Here is a 26,973-nt window from a genome sequence, read left to right as displayed (position 1 = left end):
ACGCCAAGGTAGTAAATCAACAGTTTTAGCTTTTTCACACAACAACCCTTTATTATTTTTATTCAATTCATAAGTATTGTGAAAACAAGAATTATTCTAAAATTAAATGTGCCTCATTTCAAGCAACAAAAGAATATATTTGATTGTCTCTACTTTTGGAAATATTCTTTTCAAACAAGAAAAAGAAAAAATAATTTAGTACTCCCGCCCCCCTTTTTTTTCACTGTATTTGCCATTATTAACACAGAGAAAGGAAGTATTAAGTAGCTCATTCTAGTTGTGAAGGTCTGAACTCAAAGGAAGATAAAGACTGTTGTAGTTCCATTTATGACATTTTAGGGACTTTGGAAACTTCTTTTAGCACCTTGTGGTCTGCTTTTAGAGTTAATTAAGCAGCCAGAACAGGGCATGTCAGCAGTTGCTTTGAATACCCTTCACTTTTAGACTATGCCCCAGACATAGTCAGGGTTCAACTTTAAAAAAAAAAAAAATCCCTTGTCAAATTCACAAGCTGCTAAAACCTTCTAATCTTGTGCACCCATGTTGATACACCTGTGTGTGATTTTGGCCAATTTAAGTGGAAATAAATCTGGGGTGTTTTAGCTATTATAAAATGTATGTGGTTTGAGATGGGTGGTTATATCATGCAAATTGCAAAACTATTCAATTAGTCAATCTTTTTGCTTTGCACACTGAATAGCTTTTCATTGGTTCTCAAATTAATGACTTTATATTATTTATAAAATAATGGTCAATGAATTGCATAGGAAATGTCATTTCTCAAAATTAAAGTATTTAAATGTACTCCCAATAGCAGATGGCTATGTCAGTTTAATTGATTAGGTTTAAAAGCACAAGGAAAACATTAATTTATGAACATTGCTGCACAGGTAACAACAGCAGAAAAGATTAACAAATGATAGACCATATGAGACAGTCTCAGGTTTCCTAGCATGAGTTTAATATCTAGCCTGGCTGCCATATAACACAAAGTTTATTAGGATTTCTAACAGAATGCAACAAGGGTTCACACACTGCAGTATACTGATTTGTGAATATTTATCTTTACAGCTTAAAAGCACAACATGAAGCAAATATAATTATTATGGCGATGTATTGCTAAAAGCAGTTAGCATTTCAATACATAATGAATTCAACTGTTGTTTCTACTTGCAACAACTCAGTTAAGTTGGCATTGACATCATTCCTAATACAAAGGTCCAAGTTCTGAGACAAATCAAACTGATACCAGAACATTGAGAACAAGAAAAATAGAGTGCTCGTTGGCTCCCTCTGCTGGCCTCGGCAGTAGCTAAGTTTGCTTATGCCTTGAGAAGGAGCTACGAATATCAAAAGTTTTGTTTCAAAAAAAGATTTGTGTCATTACTTCGAAGTTAGTCGTTTTTGTTTCCCATAGCACGCTCGTTCAAAAATGTGGATAAACGTTTTTTTATTATGATTATACCATTCGTGTTAGTTTTTTTTTTTTCAGGTCATAAATGCACTTTTGTGTAATATGTCCAATGTGCGAGGAACATACCGGGCCCATATGAGTTAACACAGATGAGAACCTCGTCGGGGATGGGCTCGTGTTTGGATCACCATGCGGATGTGACATTTCAGAGAAGAGCGCGGCCGCCATTTTGAGATTTCCCTCAGACCCAACACATCACAAACCACGGGAGGAGCGGGTCGAGAGCCGCCGCACAGCATCGTATGACCGGGCACATTCCTCAGAAACAGTCGAGAGGTTAGTTTAAAAATGCAGCGAGGAGCCGCGTCGTGTCGTTGATCGTTTTAGGGGCGTTTTTTGATGGGAATTGTTTAATGTCGAGGCCCTGGTAACTCTTGTCTCCGTGAACTTCCAAATCAGCATTAGTGGAAACTGGTTTGAATGGATAGCTTCTCCCTTCCTTCTCCCCCGGTCGTTGGGCAATCGGAGGAGCAGACGGACTGGGAATACCGCTGGCAAACCTGCTAATTGTGTCCTAGCAGATGAGCCTTTGTTTTCATTGTTGCAGCTGTATTACCTTTTGGCTGCCTAGTGTCAGGTAGCTGAACGCTAGCTGCAAACGGGGTATTTGCTTCTGAAGGTGCAAGCCTCGTTTCCCGGGGTTGAACCGGATTGATTTAGTTCGTTTCAACGGGTCTCCTTCCCCGGAGTCCCAATCCCCCGCCGTCAGCCAGGGACTTGTACCCAACAAAAGCGCCGAGATTGGGCGAATAGCGAGCAAATACGTCCGCGTTTCTCTACCCGCTCCCCAGCTGACCTCCCCTCCTCACTCCCCGGCGCTGACAGCGGACAAGGCCGAGGTCGCAACAGAGCAGGCCCGGCCGCCGAGGCTCGACCTGTCCACCCCACCTCCGCAACCCGCCGCTACACCGCACCAGCAGCCCAGAACCCGGTTCCCCGCGGAGCCTGCCCCGGACAAGGTCGAGGGTGACGGAGATAGCAGAGAGCACCGCATCACGACAGCAGCTGCCAACATGAACCACCACCATACGCAGCAGCAGCAGCAGCAGCAGAAAGCCGGCGAGCAGCAGCTCAGCGAACCAGAGGACATGGAGATGGAAGGTAAGAAGGGTGAACAGACTTCTTTGCAAAATGCTTGACTTTTTTTTACCTGGTGCATGGCAAATAAGTGACGTTTTGTTGGTGCAGTCTGAGCGCAACATTACAGTAAACAACAAGGCCCGAGGCTGGCTGGGATAGCCGGTTGAATTTCTGCTGATTGTGCGCCCGTTGCAGCAGACTCGCGCGGAGCTGACCTCATTTTGCGTTATAAGCAAACTGTGCTTAATTTATCTTCCCACGTTTTTAGCTAGAAGTTACTTGCAAATAAACCCAATTGGTGTGGCTGTTTTTTAAACCTGGAGACTGGCCGTATAAATCATTCATTCGGCTCGGCTACCGCATTTCTCTTGCTGTTCAGTCTTCGCCGCCGACTCTGTTGTGACAAGCGATCTGATGTGGTTTATTAATTAAACGTGTAGAATGGGGGCACAATCTCTATAGATTTCAGGTCGTGTTGATCGTTGATAAACTAAAGAATTGTAAACAACGTTGCTTAGTTTTGCAAATCACATGAATCCATTTCACGGTAAATTAATCTTTCTTCACTGTAGTTCCTGGGTTGAATTGACAGATAAAAATACCTGTCTGCATAGTCCATCAACGCTTCTGTGATTAAACCGTAGTTTGCCACTCTATCGTTTATAACTGTTCGATAGATATCGTTGCTAGCCTGAAGAGGATGAGTGCTAGTAGCGTGTTTGAATTGAAGGCTGCTAATTGCACAGTGAAACGCTCCGCAGTTCAATAAATTAACATTTTATTAAAGTTAGATATGTAGTCAGAGAAAGTACATTATTTCTTTGTGTAGTTATATTCCTCTCAAACACAATGAACACAGTTTGCGTGACAAGCAATTCTAAACTGGTAAATTAGCTTCAAGGCCCAGTTCGTTTTGTGTCATCCTTGGTTAGCATGCTAGTTAGCGTATGCTAACGGAGGGGGGTGTGTGGCGTTCCAAAATGGTGGCCTTTTCGATTCTGCTAGAGCGTTTGGGCCTTGGTTGCTAACCCGGTGCGGATTTCTTTTTGTATTTTTCTCAATTCCTATCCTAGAGTGATGACGTTTTGTTGCATTTTTCACCTTGTATTGAATTTAGCATGCTAGTTGGTGTTTTTGTGTACAGCTAATGTTGCCTAATAAGGACCAGCAGATCATTTTGTTGCTAATGGTTGCTAGGTGGCTAACGGGAACGCAGATGCGTCAGTACCAGCTTGTGTTCACCACGGTACATGCACTTTGTCGTTTTACGTTTTAATCATAACAGTTTCAAACGCCAACAATAGTTCAACCTCCCGGATAAGTCCGTTGTTTCATACGTTTAACGGCGTTTCAGAAGAGCCGTTTGGCAGAGCTGAAAAGTAACTGTTGTTAGTGGTGCGGTAAGCCAGGCCCACACAGGGGGCAGCGCGGGGATTTGCTGCTTCATTGTATGAAGGACCAAACGGCTGGGAGCTCTCGCCATTTTTAATGATCTGTGTTTTTGTTGGATCGATTTGCAGTCGGGACGAGCCATTGAAACGTGTGTGGACCATTTCCCACACATACCAACAGCATAATTGCTACTTTTATTTATCTCTTATCGATGTCAACTTTAGGGTCCGTTCAGACTCTTTAAGAGAGCCTCGCTGCGTCATTTAGCCTCTGTGATTTAATTCTTATCTAATCTAACACACATTAATGATAATCGTGTAACACACGCAATACCAATTACTTTATTCTGTTTTGCAGTGACTAAGCATGTCTGTTCATTATTTGTATTGATCATTGTTTTTAATAGTTGTCTCACTAGTAGCAGGTGCATTTACTAGTCAGCCCCTTCTTAGCTTTATACCCTTACAAGTGTGAGAACAAATTGTTTAATATTTTTTCCACAGTTTATTCTAACACATTGCTATTAATTGCTGTACTATGTCTTAGTTACAGTTGATTACAGTTTTATCCCAGTCATTTATCTACATCGCCACAGGTGAACTATGATGCATTCACGTTAAGAGCAAGGTTCCTACTTAGTTTTTATTGAGCTTGCTTTTACCGTTTCCCAGCTTTGAATATGTATGGAATAAGAAAAAAATATTTTGTTTCCAGATTTTTGTTTTTGCATTGCCTAATTTTTAAATGATATCAGTCTGGAAGTGTAAAAATGAACTACTTTAACAACCAGGATTTTTTGTAATATCAATTATAATAAAAAAAAACATCTAAAAATCTTTATAGTGTTGTTTACAAAGCACCAATGCTTTTTTATCTTAACGACCAGAATAGTTTTGTACTGACATGAATTCAAGACCAGAATAAAGTTCTGATTATTTTGACTGGGCTGTTTGAGGCAACCAACACCAAATGAATAGGTAACCTCTTGATTAAAAAAATATAATAGTTTCATGGTTTTAATACCAATATTTGCAAAAAAAAATTTGAAATATATTTTTTAGAATTGAACGTTTTCTTAGCCATCTCTTAGCCTGCCAACTGTATTTAAAAGAAAAGTTTTAAAAAGGAGAATTAGTTGCAATAATTTGACTGACCTGGGTTTTTTTTTGTAAGCAAGTTTTTTGTTTTCTTTTGAGTATAAAAATATTTTTCTTTGGGTTTATATTGATCCATATGTCAATCTTTGTAGTTGAATTTAAGAGGGAAAAATAGTGAAACACTTTAACTATTCAAGAAAAGTTGTATTTGTAGATTATATCATAGACATAATTTACTTACCTGGTTTTACAAGTCACAGCAAAATTGAGCGCATATTTATTTTCTAAATTGACAAAATGGTGAAAAAAAAAATCATAGAAGCATTGTTATTTTTTAATTTTAGTTTTTTTTCTGGTATTTGGGGCGTCTCCTTGTTAAGAAACCACTGTCTCAGTGGGGCGTTGCATGGTTAAATATATTTAATATTGTTGGTCCTATACATGTATGTATAGGACCAACTTGATCACAGTAAAAAGCATGTGCTTATAATTCATGACTAGGAATATCAGTTGACTGCTGATATCTGAAATCGCCTAAATGTTGCGCGCTATCTGCATCAGAACAGTCCCCCCCCTCCCGCTCCGTGGCTTTTCCTAAAAGATTTAGGAAGGTCGGAAAGCTTTTGTCTTTCTGAACCTGTGAACACGCTTCCTGAGAATGTTTTGTTTTTAAATCAAGGCTGCCCTTTAGACATTTCACTGTTCCGCTATGTGGCAATACATTTCTAAGTAGTAGTAATGAGTTTATTTTTTTCCCCCTGCAGTCGGTGAAATAATGAGAGGCTGTTTGTTGCGTTCTTAAGCAGAAACCTTTACGGGTTCCAGGCGAGACTCCTGCCTAAGCGGGACAAAGTTGTCATGCACCTGACTGACAGACTCCATTAATGTGGCGTAATCCACTTGGGGGAAACCAGGTCAGCCTCTTGAAGGCACGGTTCAGTCATGTTACCAGATTGACTGGTGGCGCTCAGAGCAGCATCTGTAGAAAAACAAACAAAACTCGACAGAAGAGATGTCACACGCTCGGGGACATATTTAAGAAGCCATAGCATCATTGTCATCCTCTCCATATTTGCATTCCCACCTTGAAGCGACGCTGGTACCATCCATGTTGCTCTGGATCAGCCTCTGCCAGTGGGATAATTAACATCATCTGCGAGTGTGTCGTGTGTTTTGTTTAAAGAATGACTTGCTTCTTAATTCTGCGTCCTGTCCATAGTTATCCACCCCGCTCTTCCCTTTTGTCCTTTCTGGGGATCTTTTGTTTTTGCATTCATGCACACACTCGCGCGCGCGCGCGCGCGCACACACACACACACCCCCACACACTCTCTCTTCCTGATGAGATCAATCTGTCTACACACACACACACATTGGGAAACACTTGTCGTGTTGCCTCGGCATGGTTTTTCCCAACAGGGTGTAACACCGTAGAACATATTTTGTTTTGTCCTCAACAGGAGCTGCAACTAAAACACGAAAGCAAAAAAACACTGAATGGAATGTGTTTATATTCACAGGTTTTAGTAAAATTACTAAAGGGTGGGAGAAAGACAAAAAACAATCTAGCACAGTTTATGATGCACAAATGTTTTTCAGATGGTTTCTATTTCTGTCTTTATCCGTGCAGTGTTGTCATCTTTTCTCTCCCTTTTTTTCTGCGCAGCTGGGGAGACAGACGACCCTCCAAGAATCCCGGCCAACCCGGTGATCAACGGTAACGTGGCCATGGCAGACGGGCACAACAACACAGAGGAGGACATGGAGGATGGTGAGGAGGATGAACGCTCATGCTAGCAGATGATACTTGGAGACATACTTTGAGATCTTATGATTTAGATTTTTCTTTTTTTTTTTTTTTCTTCGACTATAACCACTTTTTTTGTTTTTGAGCCAATCAGTGTTTTTCTTTATTGCTGGTTTTGTATGAGGTCTTACCTGCTGGTTTAGTTTCTCTACTCTCGCTCATTTTTTTGCTTCTATTTATGCATCATAGCATCTGTCTCTACCCTTTCTCTGATTTTCACTAAGCAATGTACATTAAAGGCATTACTTTATGTCTCTACAAACACATCCTTGAAAAGTCTTTAATTCATGTATCTAAATCTAAGGCTTTAAAGTGTATTAAATTTGAACAAGAAAAAGTACATTAAAAATGACATGTTTTAAATTTGTGATGGCAAAATTAATAAATTCTATGTAGTTTGTATTATGAGACTTTTCTGTCAGGTAAAAGTCTGAGTCGCACACAGACATCTTCTCCACTGGAAGCAGTTGAGGCTACCGCTAATTGTCTGCTAATATAGTCTTGCTAGCTACCTAGCTCTTTTCCACCTTTTATTAGTAAGTGTAAATTTATCAGCAGTTAGATGAACAGTGCTTGTCTTTGACACTTGCTAATCTGTACGATGCTACATGTTTCCTGGGCAAAAAAGCTTGCCACTACTATATAACATGCAAAATATGCTACATTTCTGTTGTGATGCAGGACACAATGTTCTTAAAGTCTTCAATTTGACTTGGTGAGATCTGCAGAAACTCTGCAAACTGAACAAAGGGGTATTATTTTAGTTATCTGCCTTTGTTTAGCTGCCGTAGTCTGTTTTTAAGTACAGTAAAATAAATATCCTTATTGTGCAAACAAATCGATATCTGAAGTGCACAAGATCACAATACCAGTCTGTTTACGTTTGTACGGATTACTTTAACATTAGTCAGTTAAATTTAAAGTAAATAGTGTGAACATGAGAAAATGTATTTAGACTCAACTCCCTCACTGTTTCAGTCTATGATCAATTAGAGCACCTGCAGTTTTTATATTTTGTCCTTTCTTGTCCGTCATCTCCTCGCAGACACCAGTTGGAGATCGGAGGCGACCTTCCGGTTCGTCGTGGAGCGCTTCAGTCGCCTTAGCGAGTCCGTTCTCAGCCCGGCCTGCTTCGTCCGGAACCTGCCCTGGAAGATAATGGTGATGCCGCGGTTCTACCCCGACCGGCCTCACCAGAAAAGCGTCGGCTTCTTCCTGCAGTGTAACGCCGAGTCGGACTCCACGTATGTGACTTTGGTTCCATTCTCTCTCTCTCTCTGTCTCTCTCTCTCTCTCTCTCTCTCTCTCTGTCTCTGTCTCTGTCTCTCTCTGTCTCCCTCTCTCTCTGTAGATTTCTTATGTTTGGTTGGTGGTTATTGGGGGGTGTCAGATTTTAGTCAATATGGTCACTTTAGGATTAAATTTATCCAATAACTAATGATCCTTAATTTTTTTTTAAATAGACATTAACACAAAGGTCCAATTTCGTTGTTGAACAAGATTTTTCTTTGTTCTTTACAAAACCCGTTAAGCACTTATAAGTGGAGGAAAAGTGCAGGAACCCTCTCATCTCCTCTTAAAATTGCACTACAGTTAAATAAAAACCCATAGATTCTCTCTTTTAAGGTTGTGTTTCAGTGTGTGGGAAGTAATCCTGCCATTTCCGTTCCAGGTCGTGGTCTTGCCACGCTCAGGCCATGCTAAAAATCATTAACTACAAAGACGACGAGAAGTCATTCAGCCGCAGAATCAGTCACCTATTCTTCCACAAGGAAAACGATTGGGGCTTCTCTAACTTCATGTCCTGGAGTGTAAGTACACAAACCCAACGAGAGCTAACGGAAAGGTCCACTTTTCAAAACATTTTTCTTACCATTTCCCCGTTATTTTCCCGACACGAAACGGGAGCGTAACAGACTATGTAATATTTGCTTTCACAACTCGCAGCGTCTATACAAGCAGTACGCGGAAATGAAATTTTCAGCTTCTTGTTTCCCTGTTAATTGCCGGGTGATGCATGTTTGCTCAGTTTAAATTTAGTTCATCGTTTGAATTTACGTCCTCTTGTTGTTATATCACAGGATGTAACGGATCCAGAGCGAGGCTTTATTGATGACGACAAAGTCACGTTTGAAGTCTACGTCCAGGCAGACGCTCCACATGGAGTCGCGTAAGTAGATTTATCCCTCTGCTGGGCTTTACTTGCATCTTTTTGAACTGAATCTCTGATTATGAATCTTTTATTTTAATTTTTTTTTTGCCTGATTAAACCAGCTGGGACTCCAAGAAACACACAGGCTACGTTGGACTGAAGAACCAGGGAGCCACTTGTTACATGAATAGCCTGCTACAGACACTGTTCTTCACTAACCAGTTACGACGGGTACGGCTATTTCCTGGAATCTTTTCATTGTTTTTACATAAACACGTCAACCAGAGTCCACATTCACTTGTTTTTATTGCGCAAAACCCTGAAGTATTTCTCAGATTCTTTTAACCGAATGAAATGTTTTATGATTTAAATGTTTTTATCTCATCAAGAAACAACCTTTGTCTTAAAGTATTGCCGTTTAAAACCTGTTCATTTCGTAGGCGGTGTACATGATGCCCACAGAAGGCGACGACTCATCCAAGAGTGTTCCCCTGGCGCTGCAGAGGGTTTTCTATGAACTGCAGCACAGCGACAAACCAGTCGGCACCAAAAAACTCACAAAGTCTTTTGGGTAGATTTTTTTTTTTTTTTTTTTTTACATATATAGACTAAAACAAGCATTTCATGTTTGAAAATGTGACCTTTCTTGAGTGAAATCTTAAAACATCCGTTTGGATTTTATATCCAACTACTGTTCTATTTGTCTATTTTTAATACGCAGGTGGGAAACACTGGATAGCTTCATGCAGCACGATGTACAGGAGCTGTGCAGAGTTGTAAGTTTTCTAGCTGGTCTTAAATGTATCCCCGGGTGTTTGCTGAATGTTTCCTGAAACGCATCATGCCGTGTGATTGTCCAGCTGCTGGACAACGTGGAGAACAAGATGAAAGGCACTTGTGTTGAAGGAACCATCCCCAAGCTGTTCAGAGGAAAGATGGTGGTAAGTTTGTCCCAAGTTTCTCTTGTTGTCTTGTTACTTGAAGAAAATGTACGCAGCTGTTGGACGTGTTTCGAGTTTTGCTCCAAACACGTATGATTTTGTAATCAAACCGGCACAAAGCAGACTAACGTCGTTTCAGATGGATCTCTGGACTGTATAGGTTTAAATATAGAGGTGCGTTAAATCACGACATGATCCTGTGAGAACGATTATTTCTACCCGTCCTGCCGAACGGCGTTCTGACCCGTTTGTGTTCTTTCCTCAGTCATATATCCAGTGTAAGCATGTGGACTACCGGTCTGAGCGGATAGAGGACTACTACGACATCCAGCTTAGCATAAAAGGAAAGAAGAACAGTTAAGTCGCAAGACTTTTTGAAAATTCCTTTTTTTTTTTTTAGGATTTACATGAATCTGTTTGTCAGTTTTATATATATTTTTTAGTTTATTTTTTTCACTAAAATTGATAGTAAGGTGTACAGACATTAAGAAATGGAAACTTTTTTTCCTAATTTTGTCTTTCTCTTTTTGTTCCTAAGTATTCGAGTCATTTAAAGATTATGTTGCGACTGAACAGCTAGACGGAGACAACAAGTACGACGCAGGAGAGCACGGTCTTCAAGTAAGTCTAGTTTTGGCTCATGGCTGCTCTATGGAAATGTATTTGCATCTTTTTGCAATATGTAGAAAATCATAGTTTTCCCCACACATTTTAGCTGTAAAACCACAAACTTTAATGTCTTGCACTGGGATTTCCTGAAGGACACACTTTATAAAGTGGAAGGAAAATGATTTGGGAGTGGATTTTACAGAACAGTTGCTATTTTTCCATGTGAGATTACGAGCATTCATTTCAAATCCTGCCTGACTTCCAGTTGCTTTAGGTCTGGGCTTTGACTAAGCTATTCTACCACATGAGTATGCTTTTATCTAAATAATTTCATTTCGTCAGGTCTGGTTGTATCTTTAAGGCGGTGAATCTCTGCTCCAGCCTTTAACACGGGGATCAGATTCCAGCCTTTAGACGCGTTTCATTGCTTCAACACACTGAATCAAATAAGTAGTTCATTAGCAGGACTCTGAAGAACTTCATTGCATGCCGGCTTGGTTTGGACTAGAGATGCATCTAAAGGTTTGCAGGAAACCAGGCTTCAAGGACTGGAGTTTTACACCCACTCTGGTTTGTTTTCCCCCTCTACAGTTACAGTATATTTATTGCTGCCCCTTTTCCCATCAGCTCTGACCAGATTTCTCATCCTCTGGTGCAAAAATGTATCTTCATAGCATGATGCTGCCACCACCACCTGTTTTCAACTTGCTTGTTTGTCTTATCTGGACTAGAGCTTTCCCTACCATCGCTTTGATCTGAAACATCGCCTGTTGCAATGAGCAATTAATTAACTAAACACATGACAAATTAAAATGAGCTGGATGATTTCCATTATGATGGTGATTATTTTTTTGAAGGTCAATTTTGTTTACAAAGACATTGCAATTGATTTACCATATTTTCCGCACTATAAGGCGCACCGGATTATAAGGTGCACCTTCAATAAATGGCCTATTTAAAACTTTTTTCATAAATAAGGCGCACCGCATAAAAATGCAGTGCGCATTGTTTTTTTTGTTTTTTTATCCCCCGCATAGAATAGATGCTACAGTAGAGGCTGGAGTTACGTTATGCATCCACTAGATGGAGCTGCACTAAAAGGAATGTCAACAAAACAGTCAAACTCCCGTCGGCGAGGAGAGCCTTTCGCGACTGGACCGGGGCGTGGCCGGACAATGGTCACCCTTCTCCGTTTGCGCACAGCATGTTTGTGGAGAACGTGGTGCTAAATGACCTGCAGACGACCTGATTATCAGGTCGGTAGGTAGATCGGTCAGTCAAACTTTATTAACAACCCAGCGTTCTGACAACTATCCCTTGCTAGGCTCAATATTGGTCCATATATAAGGCGCACCAGATTATAAGGCGCACTGTCGGCTTTTGAAGAAATTGAAGGATTTTAGGAGCGCCTTATAGTGTGGAAAATAGGGTTTTTGCGGTCTTTGTTGCAAGTGTTTTTTTATGTTGTTTTGTTTTGTTAGTTTCTGGTCATCATTTTTTAGTAATGATACTTAAAATATCTTCTATTTCTATGACGTACTCTTTACAAAATGAAAATGTAAGTTTTAAATTATAAAATTAAAAATATTTCAAACACTACGGACCATTTTCCGCTCACTTTATACATTTTTTCTACTTCGTTTTGGCCACTGAAAGTTTGTGGTTGTGTGGTATGGAAAAATCTGAATTTTGGATTTATTTATTTTTTATAACTGTATTTTAGTTTGTCTCCTGTATCACGTTTAAACCAACACCGCAATAAAATCCATCAGCAAAATCTTCCACGCAAATGTTCTAACATGTAATTTTGCTTTGCAGGAGGCAGAAAAGGGTGTGAAGTTCCTTACTTTCCCTCCGATCCTTCACCTGCAGCTGATGAGGTTCATGTATGACCCACAGACTGACCAAAATATCAAGATTAATGACAGGTAAAGCATGACTTCTTTTTCATTTTTTTTCCTTCTCTTTTCTGATGGGTTTATTTGTGCATCGCTTCACAAAAAAAAAAAAAAAAAAGCCCTCCTCAAAGTGGTTCATTTCCAGCCTCACAATGTGCCGGTGGCTGATGTCAGGGTATAAATTTAGAGCGTCTGCTCCATATTACCATAGGTTAAAGGGTGCCGCTTATTTCCAGAAAAGGCTGTTGAGTGTGAACACAGCCTGACCACACCATCACCCTGCGATGGCAGTAATGTACGCCGCTCAGATGATTTCTTGTCAGAGTCGTCTTTAGTTGAAAGATGAAAGGGAATAAATGAAACCAAAAACGAATGCTGGAGATTGTTGTGACGTTTTCCTGCGTCATATTCCTGCATGAACTATTGCTTGCTTTCCTCCCTGAACTCTGTGTTTGTTTCTTCTTTAACGTGCGCGTTGACTTTAACTCGTCGATCGTTTCCTGCTGTGATTCCTCCCACCGTCGCAGATTCGAGTTTCCCGACCAGTTACCTCTGGACGAATTCCTGCAGAAGCCAGACTCCAAGGACCCCGCAAACTATATCCTACACGCTGTGTTGGTGCACAGCGGGGACAACCACGGCGGTCACTACGTCGTCTATCTTAACCCCAAAGGAGACGGCAAAGTGAGTGTCAAGGAACCAATTGTAAGGACAAATTTTTTTATGCACTTTTGCAACAAAAATTCTGTGGGTGTGGGGGGTTGTTTATGCTACATCTGTTCCACATATTATGTCTATTTTCTGATGTTAAAATTAAAATATTACGAGACAGAAAATTGCAAAAGTATTCATGCTCCTTGTTGTAGCACAAACAGACCAGGACAAGGGATTGCACCTGCACTGCTTCGACAGAAATTCAAGTCAGAGACTCATGGCTCTCAATTTACGGTTTTCTATATGTTTAAAGATGAGTTTATTCCTCAATTACAGTTTTTATCAGGAATTTAATTTGATTATATCCCAGCATTTCTAATGTAGCCAATATAGAACCCGAGAATAATTTTGGTTTGATATTATCTATTAATATAAATCATTCTGTGACGGAAGGAAAATACGCAACATCGGGATGTTTTTTGATTTTTTTTTTTTTTTTCTTTCCCAGCAAAATTGTCCCAACATATGATGTAAATTAAATAAGTCTAAATCATCAAGATGTCTGCATCCTTTAAAAGTCTTAAATTCTTCCATCTAAAACTAAGGGCTTAAAATGATAATAAATTCATTTAAAAAAAGTTATTTGCTGTTGATTTGCTGTAAATACGCAAATCAAAGGTCTTAAATTTTGTCGCTGTTTAAGCTTGTATCTAGTTTTTTGCGTGACTTTTTTTTGTCTGGCAAAAGTTTCAGTCACACAGTTTTTTGTTGTTTTTTTTATTTTTTTTTTTTACATACGTTTTATTCAAACTCAAATTAAAAAGTCTTAAATTTGACTTAAATTTGAAGCCTGCAGGTACCATATGTTTCTACTGCTGCTGTTAGCTATTCAACTCAAAATAAACTGATAGATTGGAATAGGTCAGACCTTTTTTTTTTTTTTTTTTAAAGATTATCCAGAAAAGCATAATCTGTGCACTTCTATAGCGCAGTCCCTTGTGTTGGTCTGTGACACAAAATCTCAGTATAACATACATTTTATTTGTAAAGTGACAAAATGTGAAACAGTTCAAGTGGTATGGATACAAAGACGTGTGAAAAGTCACTTCCTGCCCTGACCCCCCCTCCTCCCTCTCTCCACCTATCGCTTAATTTCCTGCTGCAGTGGTGTAAGTTTGACGACGACGTGGTGTCGCGATGCACCAAGGAGGAGGCCATAGAACACAACTACGGCGGGCACGACGACGACCTGTCGGTCCGTCACTGCACTAACGCGTACATGCTGGTCTACATCCGTGAATCCAAGCTCAGTGAGTGAAACCCTTCTGGGGGAAAAATCAAGTCGAAAGCCTCAAGTGAGTTTGGTTGATGGATGTAATTTCTTTCTTCTTTTTTTTTTTTTTTTTTTAACTCAGGTGAGGTTCTCCAGCCGATGACTGATGGGGACATCCCCCAGCAGCTGGTGGAGCGTCTGCAGGAGGAGAAGAGGGTGGAAGCACAGAAGAGGAAGGAACGCCAAGAGGCGCACCTCTACATGCAGGTTCAGGTAGGAAACCACAGAGGCAGTTTTATGCGATACGCAGGAACTCCCCCGTCTCTGTTGGGGCTGCGCGATCAATCACAACAATCTTGGCCTCTGCAGTATTAATATTTCAAACGACCATTTGGAATGGTGTCCTTAGTTCACTCTGCTTGGCAGTAATATACTCAGCCTGTTGGATGCCAAAAGTTGAGGAGGTTTAATGGTTAGAAGTGAAGAAAATGTGGATGTCATCATAAACAAGATACGTGGAATACAAGTTTCAGGGAAAAGTAAAAGCAGCGGCGTTTTAATTATATCTCTGCAGCTTGAACTGATTGGTTCATCTGGGACAATCAGAAGGTTGTGGGTTTGATTCCAGCTTGGTACAAGACCTGTGCATCGGTGTGTATGTGTGTTTCGATGAATGTGGCTGTAATTAAAAGTGCTTTTATGAATTCTGCTTGTTTACCACTCATTAAATAGAAGCAATTTGAGTGGTTATTTTGGTTGGCTTTATAGCGTTTCGGTGACAAATTTTCCATTTTCAATCCGATCTGAGGCTGGAACTTGTGAAGTTTTGTTCTTCAAGTCGATGCAGGGTTTTAGTTTAATACTTTGGGGTCCTCTCCCAGCCCAAACTACCATATTTTGGCTTTATTTGTTGACTTTATTGCCTTGCATGAGTTTGTGTGGTTATTTAACCCACTTCTACTGTGATGGACAACTTGGTTTAAATATTTTCCTTCCTTAGGAAAGGAGCTAAAACTGGTTCATTTTTACTGCTGTTTTTTTTTTTTTTCTGCCACGGGATGTAAAATCAGATTTTTGTTTTTGAATGAAAGTACAAATGAATAAAAAGCGGAACAAATAAAAGCAAATAATTGTTCAAAAGCATTGTTTTTAATATTTACTTGCAAACAAGCTTGTTGCAGTTAATCGGACGCAGGACAAATTAAAATTGGTGCAATACTTTCTACTTTGAAGGGTAACTGTAGACATCATAAACCATTTTAATTGTGGTTTCAGATGTGTGTGGTCTTTATTTTATTTGGTTTATTACTTTTGGTTGTTGTGTTTTTACTTTGGATTTTTAAAATATCACTCAGCTCCACTGTTAAGTGTGTGGGTCTTTGAGAGGGTTGAACTTGCATTATGCTGCCATTATCAATTTTACTTGAAAGTAGCCACAAAACGGCAACATTATCTTCATCAAAAGAAATACTGTGACTATTTGTCGTCCAGCAAAATGTGTTATTGTTATTGCCTAGAATATAAAGAAATAAAAACGGAGGAATAAAAACATTCTTGGAAATACCATAAAACAGTTTTTTCCTCAGTTTTGTGTCAATATTAGACCACATGCAGATCTAGTCAGCCCTCAGCTGAGGCTATTCTTCTGGGCTTATTTATGTGTGAAATGCTAAACATTCAGACCTTTTTTGCTGTTCCATCTTTCTCATTCTACATGTTTATCTATCTTCTACATCCAGATGGTGACAGAGGACCAGTTCTGTGGGCATCAGGGCAATGATATGTACGACGAAGAGAAAGTAAAGTACACAGTCTTCAAAATCCTGAAAAGCTCCACCCTGCAGGAGTTTGTCCAGAACCTCTCCCAAACCATGGTGAGTCACTCATGTTCGTCCGAGGCGCAGAGTTGCACAAAACACGAAAGATTCTTTTACCGTAATGTGTTCTCTAAATCAAAATTCACTTTGCACAAAAAAAAGCTGAACCTCTAAATCATGCCTGTATTTGTTGCTTTTCAACCTCAAGTCAAGGTGGGACTTATCTCACAGGGGAAAGCAGTTCTGTTTTTCCTCAAAGCGTTGCCACAGTCACTGTTTGAAGGTTAAGACTTGTCGTTTTTCCTGTTTGCCTACAAAGTAGAATCTAAACTGTCAGAAGAAGAAAAAAGTGCACTGACATTCACTACCGTTCATTCCTTCTGTCCTTGTTATCAACTACAACATGTCTCTGTAAAGTATTCTAAAGTTGAGCATTTTTGTGCTGCAGGGTTTCCCGCAGGACCAGATGAGGCTTTGGCCCATGCAGGCCCGCAGTAACGGAACCAAGCGACCCGCCATGCTCGACTACGAGGCCGATTGTAACAAATCGGTACGTGTTTGCTTCAGAAAGGGTTTTTTTCTGGGCGTGTTTTCAGCAGTTGATCAGGTTTTGTTCGAGTCACGCGCCTCCGGTCGTCCCGATTTAGGAGGAAGCGCTTTTAAAGACGCGACTGAAAACCACAAATAAAAAAATCCTTGAAATTGTTACGTCACCGCTCTGATCAAACGCTGATCTTCAGAAATACGTTCCGGTATTGTAATCCGTTATTTAAAGGACAAACTGGGGTTTGAAATTCAATTGTTTGTTTTCAAGGCTTGGAAAGTGCTTGATATTCAACCTGCACAGTTTGTAATAAAGTGCAATTTAACGTTAGCATAAATTTGGAAAATGTTGTTTTACAGTTGAAGCCAGATGATTTCATTTGCTTAATTGAAACATAAATAACTTTCCTTTTCCTCATTGTCTGAAGTTGTCAGGCTAAACTTTCTTTTCCTGTTTTTGGTCGGTTAGAATTGCCAAAATTATTTTCTATTTGCTAAGTGCCAGAAAATGTAGGGAATTTTTTATTTTATTTTATTTTTTTAGATTTCTTGGTATATTTTATTTAAACATTTAATGTGAGCAGGAATATTATTTACCTTAACACGATCTGTTTGGATCGTTTCAATGTAGTGAATATTTATTATTCCTAATGGTTCAATGACTTATTGATCTGTGTGGCTGAATAAAGGTTGGTTTGTGTTTTATACTTTAAATATGAGGATTTTTTTTGTTACATCAGTGTTTTGTTCTCGGACCAGTGAGAAAAATATTAATAATAGTTACAAATGATGCATAGATGTGAATACAGACTTCTTTTTTTTGTTGTTGTTTTCTAATTTTCGTAATTTTTACCTCTAAAGTGTGGCGCTGGTAAAGTTTGAAAAGTTTTCCTGAATTTTCCTGTGGGAGAAAGATGTACAAACCCTAGGAAATAAACATTTGCTGTTTATTTACATATTTATTCTTTGGGAAATGCCTCAAGCTATGATGCAAGGTCACCATTTTGGATGTTGTGTTTTTGTTTGTTAGATGATCGACTTGAGTGACAACGAAAACCCCTGGACAATATTTCTGGAGACCGTGGATCCAGAGTTGGCAGCCAGCGGAGCCACGTTACCCAAGTTTGACAAAGACCGTGAGTTTCACTCACGTCCGTCATCCAATCACGCATCCTTCTGTAGCGAGAAAACGTTAAATATAAATATGTCGGGGTCTCTAAGTGTGTTTAATCAGATTCAACAGAGAAGGTCGGCATGTTGTTGTAAACCTGCCCTCTTTGTTATCAATCCATTTTATCTTCACGCTTTAAAACTTGAACGATCAAGAGGGGAGATTAGGATACACATCCCGATGAGTCTCTAGTCTAAAGTATCTTTAAGCATTTATTAAATGTCATTTTCATTAAGGTTGCACTTTGGTTTTTAAAAACATCCATTTTTATTGGTCTGATGTAATATCCTAATTTTAAACATTTATAATCTGTAAATGGAAAATTACCATCAATTAACAAACGTAAAGGCTTTCGAACGTGTATTTAATCTATATAACATGTTTCGCTGAGTGATAAAGTTTCTGAAATAAAGGGGCTTTTCAATAACATTCTAAGTTATTAAATTGGGTTGCAGTTGAACTTTAACTTGGTTGATATGTATTTTTTTTAATTAATATGCTTTTTTTTTTTTTTTTAAGATGATGTCATGTTGTTCTTGAAGATGTACGACCCCAAAACCAGAAGCTTAAATTATTGTGGACATATCTACACACCTATATCCTGCAAAATAAGTAAGAATATCTCTGGACGTTTATCTCCAATACCTTTTTTATGTTGTACTAAATCAATTTTTCCTGCTTCACCCAGGAGACCTGCTGCCAGTCATGTGTGAGAGAGCAGGATTCCAGCAGGAAACTAGCCTTATCCTCTATGAGGTGAGCTCCGTTTGTTGCCGTCGGTTTGACTTTTCACCACGTTTTCCGCCGGTTTTGACTTCATCCCACTTTGATGATGATTTCATTGCTGCAGGAAGTAAAGCCCAACCTAACGGAGCGGATCCAGGACTACGATGTCTCTCTGGACAAGGCCCTAGACGAGCTCATGGACGGCGACATAATTGTCTTCCAGAAGTGAGTTTTGCCGTTTGTTTTAACCGGCAGCGTTTTGTAAACCCGGGTCAGAGTTGTTGTTGTTTCTGTGCAGCCTGGAAGAGAGGAGGATTTGGTTTTAGGCATGTGTTGGATGTGGATGTGTGTGGGAATAGAAAGGAGCCGGGAGGAAAATATTCCCAGAGTTTAACACAGGAAAATTCTGGAGTCATCTACAAGGTCTCTCGACCGTCCGTCCATCTGTCCTCCCTACACCGGTCCATTTTTTTTTATCTGCCAAGTCATAATTTGTCTTTAACTTCTATCCTTACTATTTTTCCTTCCTTCCTGTTTTCCTTTTTCTTTTTATCCTTTTAGTTTTTTCTTCCGTTCTTTTATCTTTCCTTCTTTTATTCTTTTTTGATTCCATCCTTTTCTTTCATCCTTTGTATCCTTCCTTTCTTTAACGCTTCTCCTTACCCTTCTTCCTTCTATCCTATTTTACTTTCATTTTTATCATTCCTTTTGTACTTTTTCTTTCCTATCCTTTCTCCCTCTGTTCTTTCCATCCTATACTCCTCCTTTCCGTCCTTCCTTCCTTTTTTTTATAGGTTAGTTATTTTTTTTTTGTTTGTTTGTTTGTTTTTTTTTACATATTTCATGTTTTAAACTGTAGAAATATTCACAGTAAATTTAATTTGACATTTCAGACTTGTGCTTGGAGACTGGAATAGAACAAGAAATCAAAGTTTTCGCCTGGGGAAGTTTGGAGTTTTGACATGAAGCAGGTTCAGGAACCATGTTTGGAGTCCAGTTTGTTTTTTAAAAAGCAGAAAAACTGTTCATCTGTTAACTTTATCTTTTAATCTGAAATTGTTCTGATATTAGGTGTGTGTGTGTGTCTGTGTGTGTGTATGTGTGTGCCTTTTGTCTTTGACTGATTCTGTCCACATAAAACAAAAACAACTTTGATCCCGATGGAGAGTTGTGTCTCCGTACGGTCTGTCGCTACGCGAGCGGCGCTTTAATCTCGTTCTCCTGCCGCTCCCTGCACAGGGACGACCCAGAGAACGACAGCAGTGAGCTGCCCACAGCGAAGGACTATTTCCGGGATCTGTACCACCGAGTTGATGTCATTTTCTGTGACAAGACCATTCACAACGACCCCGGCTTCGTGGTCACGCTCTCGAACCGCATGAACTATTTTCAGGTGCGTTTGCTCGGCTTGATTAATGCCGCCTGGATTGAGGGGTCACCTCTTTTCATCCCTTCGTACAGCTAAATTGAGCAAAAATCTTTTTTTTTTCTTCTCATGCTGAAAAGACGTTTAACAATATTAAAGTTAAATTTACTTGTTTAATCGAATTTGAGCTCTTCTTGGGTGCTTAAAGTACCGCTAGCACTTTGAAATTCTTACTGATTATGCAAGGAGATGTGTAGTTTTCTGGTTGACGTATAAATCTGATCTTTATTTGCTTTGTTTGTTCGTCTGGTTTGCTCGAGGCGCCTGACGTAGACGCTGCCTGACGGGTGCTAACCTACTTGTAATGTGTGCGTTTTTGTCAGGTGGCCAAGACAGTCGCACAGAGGTTGAACACAGATCCAATGCTGCTGCAGTTCTTCAAGTCCCAGGGGTAGGAGGCTTGTCCCATCCACACACTGACGCACAATAATTCATCTTAAGAGTTTTTTTAATTTTTAAAATAAAGTATAGAATATGTATAGACTGCAGATGAATTAATAAAACATAATTAAGGTGTAAAATGTCTTAAATTATATTTAGGTAGGGGTTAAATTTGTTTGTTGGTCCATTTATTGCTTTTTTAAAATATATATTTTATTCAGTCTGTTGCAGTTTTTGCTGCAGCAAAAGTAAAAACATTTCAATCAGGTTGGACTAATTTGAAATTATTTTATTCGGCCTCCAACCACAAGTCAACAATGGTTAAAAAATAAATGTAAAAAATACTAAGATGGGGAAAAAAATGATGACCCCAAATTTGTGGAAATTATCCTTTTTTCTTCAACAGTTCAGATTAATTTCTTTTAAATGGGACAATGCCTATTAATGAATATTTACATGTAAATACATGAGATTATAGCCAGGTAGCTGATCTCCATCTCTAGTCCCGTTGGCAGGTTGAGGTTGAGCACAATAATAAATACAGGGATAAAAAAAACACAAACGCTGCAAAATAAGAAACACAGGAAACGACCTTCAAAGCTATACATCTTTCCATATGCTCAGCGTTGACATGTTGACTTTCCAAGAGCCGATTTTTAAGATGCTTTTTAAAGTCCAACGCCCTTTTTATGTTCTGACTTTTTTGTGACGTACAGATTTAATAACAAATGAGCTTTATTGTAGATAAGGTAAAATAAGACACCAAAAGAAAACCACAATAAGCAAATGTTTGCCTTTTTAATTTAATAAATTTTCCCAATTTTTGTCCTCCGGTGGCAACAAAAATCTTGATTCAGATGATCTACAATATCCAGTCTGTTGAACGTTTGCCAAATGCCTTAACCGAGTTGCGTCTTGGACTTGATTGCTTTCTGTTTGGTCATTTCCAGCTGTGAGAAATGTTGTGTAACCTGTCCCCCCTCCACCTCTCTCTTTGTTTTCCTCTTTAACTCCTCCCTCTCGCCTCTCACTTCTTCTGTGCATCTTTCTCTCCATGCCAACTTACACATCTTCTCTCCTCCATGACTCCCCTCCCCCGCGCCCTCTCCCGTCTTTCTCCATCCGTCCTTCCTTCCCTTCACCGCCCTGCCCCCCCTGCCTGGTGGTGTGGTGGCCAGGTACAGGGACGGTCCAGGGAATCCTCTCAGACACAACTATGATGGGACACTGCGAGACCTGCTGCAATTCTTCAAGCCTCGGCAGCCCAAGAAGCTTTACTACCAGCAGGTGGGAATGCTTGGACATTTGATTTCTTTCTTTTTAATTGTCATATACCGATTAGCCGCGTTTGTGCCATCAAATTTGGATTTTGAAAGACATTTTTCTGGATTACGTCGGCTAGAAAGACATGTTAAAACTCAGTTTTTCCGTTTATCGCGAAAGTGTCGTCACCCGCTGGTCTGCTTTCGCGCTCTGATGCCGTTCAGTGGGTTGCCGATAGATTGTCCGGGCTGAGCTAACGAGATTTCGGGCTTACCTCAGCAGGCTTACACCAACCAGCTAAAGTTAGAAAATACGAGAGCCCGGTGTGTTTTTAAGTACATAATCAGTTTAATCCTATTGCAGTTATATATTCAATTCCCTATTTTAAAGTCTGCAGCTTTTCGTTTGTTTCAATGTGAACCACCTGTGGCCTCACAGCTGGGAAAGAGAAAATAAAACTTTCTGGGGGAATTGACCACAGTTTTTTTTTTTTTCGTTTTTTTTTTTTTTTTTGCTACCAGGTTTATCCATGAGTATTTACCACATTTTTATTTCTGATCCTCACGTTTGGGTCAAATTTTTTTTAGACAAGTACAAACGTTAACGACGGAAAGAGGTGAATCACAGGCAGCCTTTACGATCGAATAAAAGAATAAAAACGTGTTTTCCTCTTGCTGTGCTCACAGTTGAAGATGAAGATTACAGACTTTGAGAACAGGAGGAGTTTTAAATGCATATGGCTCAACAGCCAGTTCAGAGAGGAGGTAAGCCGCTCGCTTTGATTGTTTTGTTCAGCTAAAAATTTATTTCTGTGTATTTATGCAATTGGTCAAATGTTTGTTTTTTTCTCACACACTTTTATTGCAGGAGATCACCCTGTACCCTGACAAACATGGCTGCGTACGGGACCTTTTGGAAGAATGTAAAAAGGCAGTGGAGTTGTCTGAAAACGGCTCTGAGAAGCTCAGGTATTTATCTCAGAATACGCGAAACACAGCAACATATCCACCTTAAAATTCCACCGATTTTCTAAAACTGGGGGGTGGGAAATTAAAATACAAACTTGATCAGGATTTGGTGCACTGATTTACTCTAACTTCACTCGCATTGTATTTTTTTGAGGTTTTCAGCTAATTGAGGGTTAAATTGATCTTTTTTTAAGTAGTACTGGCCTCTCACACACAGAAACATAACTTCACCTGAGTGGCTCATGTCTCACACACAGAGGAGCAGCCGCTGCTATAGTCTTTCATTTCCAAATATTTTTTTAAAAATCGTCATTTTTTTTTACGATTTATTTATTTAAATAAAAATCAAAGTGAAATAATTTGGTGTGACGTTTGAGGCTGCTGCAGCCTCATCAAATATTAAATCTTCTCCTCTGGCATGTACTTAAATACCTGAATAGACATCTCCTACAGATGCCTTCAAAGTTTGGTTTTTATTTTCCACTTCTGGATAAGTATGGAAAAATGTAAATTGGGGATCTTGGCATCTTTATGTCTTCTGTTACTGAGCCGTTTCTTGGTGGGGTAAAGACATTTATTCTTAGCATCACAACTTGAGTTTCTATCGGTCGCTTAGGTCATTTTGCGATTTGAGTTACTGACTGCAAAATATGTATTAATTGGGGGGAAAAAACAGATCTCTACTTTTTTATTTTAGTTTTTTGCTTTAGTTCTAAACTTTGCTTTCACTAACTGTGATCATAAGGATAAATATTTAACCCTAAATGCATTATTTAATGTGTTCAGCTGATCTGTCTACATAGTTGAAAAATGGGAAAATTTGGCCTGAAAAACCTCGAAGTAAAACCAAAAGAACCGCAAGAATATTTTCCACCTTTTTAATGACTCTGCTGTCGTTTTTAATTCCTCATAATTTCTTGTATTTCGAACAGCTGCTGCTTCACATCAAACTCTCTTCTGTCTCCCCTCCCTCCCTGCAGGCTGTTAGAGATAGTAAGCTATAAAATCATCGGGGTTCACCAGGAGGACGAGCTGCTAGAATGTTTATCTCCTGCTGCCAGTCGCACCTTTAGAATAGAGGTAAGTGTGTTTGGGAGGTGTGTATTTTTAGCCGCTTTGCCCTCCTCCAGCTACATCTCCTCTGCAGAGCTGTCAGCTCTGACGCGCCCGATTCAGTTTGCTTCTTTAGAATCAGTTTAGTGCTGCTTTGGTTCTTTGAATATTTCCAGCTGCAGAATAAATACAACCCAGAATTTTTCACAAACAAAAAAAAAATCCCATTTTCTACATTTAGGAGATTCCTTTGGACCAGGTGGACTTGGACAAGGACACTGAGATGTTGATCCCAGTCGCTCACTTCCACAAGGAAGTCTTTGGCACCTTTGGGATTCCCTTCTTGCTCAAGATCAGACAGGCATGTGCCGCCGTGGCTTCGTGTCGAATGTTTGTCGGATTGTTTTATTTCTATTGAGTGACTTAAATTTCTCCATCCTCCCTGCAGGGGGAGCCGTTTAGGGAGGTGATGAGGAGGATCCAGACCATGCTGGACATCCAGGAGAAAGAATTTGAGAAGGTGTGGTGTCACGTTGTTTAAAAAAAAAAAAAAAAAGTAAAAACATTTCTATTTATTTTTGCATATTTTCTAAATTTTTCCAAGTTTAAGTTTGCGATTGTGATGATGGGCCGGCATCAGTACATCACCGAAGACGAGTACGAGGTCAACCTGAAGGACTTTGAGCCACAGCCAGGTATTTCCTGTTGATGCAACTTTGGATGTGAAGCATCACTATAATATACAAATGTCTCCATGTTGAGTTTCAGTTTTGGGTTTGAGGTCACTAAAGTTCAAAAGGGATTTCCTCCACACAAAGAACTCCCGGTAACATTTGAGCAACCGAAAGCTGCCCTGCGTTATTAGTTCAACCACGTTGTGTCACAAATAGGTTTAAAGGATTTTAGGTGACCTCTAAACAAGCAGTTTTTTTTTTTTTTTTTGCCAAATATAATAAAGGGGAGCGCAAACGTTAAAGCGCTATTTCAGAGTTTCAAACAGTTAAATGTGGTAAATAATTACTGGTATGGTCATTTATTAAACTTGGGAGATTATTTACAGTGACGCTCTGCCAATAAACTTAATGTTTTAAACATTAACAGAACATGTGAAGAATGCTCTGGCTCATGGAGAACGGGGGGAGAGCCAAGGTTGCTACCAACTTTTTAGAAAAGTCTTGAATTTGCTTTTATGACTTTCCAACCGTGGATAAGTACAGGAAGAAAAGAAAGTACTGCGGAGAGATGTTTGTCTTTTTGTTGTGGCGGGACTATTTACTATTATATCTAGTTTATTTTCTTGTCACACTTTTCTGTGAGGCAGAACTTGAATGTTCTATGTGACTCAAGCGGTTGATGCTACAGCTAAACTTGCTGCTAATATACCCTTGCTAGCTAGTTGTCTTGTTTGCATCTATCATTGATAAGTGTGAACTGCTGCCAGTTGCCCGGGTGATGTTCATCTTTGCCACTGGCTCACTTCTGTCGCCAACACGTATAACGCGATGTGCATTCTGGGGGAAAAAAAAAAAGACTTGGCAAAATGTAAAAAATACAATTTGCTGTTGTGACACAGGTCTTAAATTTAATTCATAACGGTCTTAAAAAGTCTTTAATTTGAGTTGGTGCAGAAACTCTGGTTATGGGGCCTTGTTTTGCTCTGAAACACATTTTCTTCATGTTGTATTTCCAGGAGATGTTTCTGTATTTTTATTTATTTATTTACTTATTTAATCGGGCAGCAGCCGAGGCGCCTCACAAACCTCTCTGGCATCTTGTCCCCCACAGGTAACATGTCCCACCCGCGGCCCTGGCTAGGGTTGGATCATTTCAACAAAGCTCCAAAGAGAGGTCGCTACACATACCTGGAGAAAGCAATCAAGATCCACAACTAAAGCAGCCTGGCCCCCCTCCTCCCGACCCCGACTCCTCCTCCTCCTCCTCCTCCTCCTTTTCCTCTTCGTTCTCCTCATCTTCCTCAAATCCTTCCTCCCTCCCTCTTTCCCACTTTAACAAACCATAACCACAGACTGTAACCAACCGTGTGTGTGTGAGTGCGTGTTTGTGTGCGAGACTGTGGGTGTGCGTGCTTGCTTGTATGCGTGTGTGTGTTCATCACTCTAACACCCGCCTGGACACCTCTACAGCTCTGCACCGGCACTACGACTTCAGCGACACAGGATCTCGCTGCAGCTGACAGATTATTCTTCAAAGGAAAAATAAACTGCACCAACCACCTCCTGACTGTTGATTTTTGTTGTACATTTTAGTTTTTTTTTTTTTTTCCTCCTGTTTTTTTTTTTTTTTTTTTTTTTTTTTTTAAACCGTCTCCCTTTACGTTTGAGGCTGTTCGGCTTTTCTACCTGTTCACTGCCTGCTTTTTGTTGCCTGTCTTGAAGTGGGAGATGTAAAATTGGGTTTTAAGATGAATTTGAAAAGCGGAAACTACGTCTTTTCTCCCTACTTCTGTTTTTTTTTTTTCCTTCGTTGGGGCTAAGGAGGGTTGTTTTAAATGAAGTTGCTTGGAGAGGAACTGCACCGCTATGTATTGAATTAGATGAAAAGATGTTTGCTCAGAGCTTCGTGATAGTTCCTTCTCCCATCCTATAGTGCAACAAAAAAAGAAAAAAAAACCCCAGTATTTCCAAGTTTACACAATTCTTTCTCACTTAGTTTGGTTGGAGGACAGTAAATCTGTTATTTTTTTTGCAGATCTTGTATAATAAAACTTTAAAAAAAAAATCTGCAAAACGGCATCTGTTGAAAATAAATGGAGAAAAACCAGAATTGTCTCTTTAATCTTGAGAGTTGGCACTTACTGTCGCAGCTTTCTCAGGACCGTCTGTTTTTCGTAACATCTCGAGTCACACGTGCACAAACACTTTTGCCCTCCACGCCCCTCCCCTTTAATAGTTTGTTACTCATTCCTCGAAACACAAACACGCACACACTTCCTTCCTCTCCCTCCCTCCCCACTCTCCATCTCTCTCGACTCTGTCGCCCTCTGGTGGTTGAAAGCAGGAACTGCATCGTGCTTGGTTGAGCTGCAGTCCCTTCAAGTTTGAGGATTGTGTAGAGCCAAAACCAGCATTGTAAGAAACACTTTAAGCCCTCTGAGTCCCCGCCCCTCCTGTCTCTTTTTTATTATTTTTAAGCACAGATGGAATGCACCCCTTAAAAACGCATAGCTGGCTCTGTAAAGACGACATTTAAGAATTGTATATTTAAAAATATGAACGTGTAAAATTTAA

General features: G+C 39.7%; 1 protein-coding gene across 7 annotated transcripts; it reads left to right on the top strand.

The window, feature by feature from the left end:
- The first annotated feature begins 1,461 nt into the window (after positions 1–1,461).
- usp7 (ubiquitin specific peptidase 7 (herpes virus-associated)) lies at positions 1,462–25,960 on the top strand. 7 transcript variants are annotated; one of them, XM_008415721.3, is made up of 32 exons: positions 1,462–1,750; positions 2,300–2,575; positions 6,710–6,814; positions 7,896–8,094; positions 8,523–8,661; positions 8,932–9,020; positions 9,125–9,233; positions 9,443–9,573; positions 9,724–9,778; positions 9,863–9,943; positions 10,209–10,299; positions 10,482–10,564; positions 12,371–12,480; positions 12,978–13,134; positions 14,270–14,414; positions 14,520–14,650; positions 16,117–16,251; positions 16,643–16,744; positions 17,768–17,873; positions 18,428–18,520; positions 18,597–18,664; positions 18,759–18,859; positions 19,874–20,027; positions 20,384–20,451; positions 21,620–21,728; positions 22,391–22,468; positions 22,572–22,672; positions 23,653–23,752; positions 23,967–24,086; positions 24,174–24,245; positions 24,330–24,420; positions 25,511–25,960. In XM_008415721.3, the coding sequence occupies exons 1-32, from the start codon at positions 1,717–1,719 to the stop codon at positions 25,615–25,617; spliced, it is 3,540 nt and encodes a 1,179-aa protein (XP_008413943.1). In that variant the 5' UTR covers positions 1,462–1,716; the 3' UTR covers positions 25,618–25,960. The 7 variants fall into 7 exon arrangements, with proteins under 7 accessions (XP_008413943.1, XP_008413942.1, XP_008413941.1 ...); XM_008415720.3 differs by having other exon boundaries at positions 12,978–13,155; positions 21,626–21,728; XM_008415719.3 differs by having other exon boundaries at positions 12,978–13,155.
- Positions 25,961–26,973: the final 1,013 nt, after the last annotated feature.

Source organism: Poecilia reticulata, chromosome 8, assembly GCF_904066995.2.
Source record: "Poecilia reticulata chromosome 8, P_reticulata-male-v2, whole genome shotgun sequence".
NCBI lineage: Eukaryota > Metazoa > Chordata > Actinopteri > Cyprinodontiformes > Poeciliidae > Poecilia > Poecilia reticulata.
Note: the sequence above shows the minus strand (reverse complement) of the source record. Positions and strands in the feature narration are given on the sequence as shown.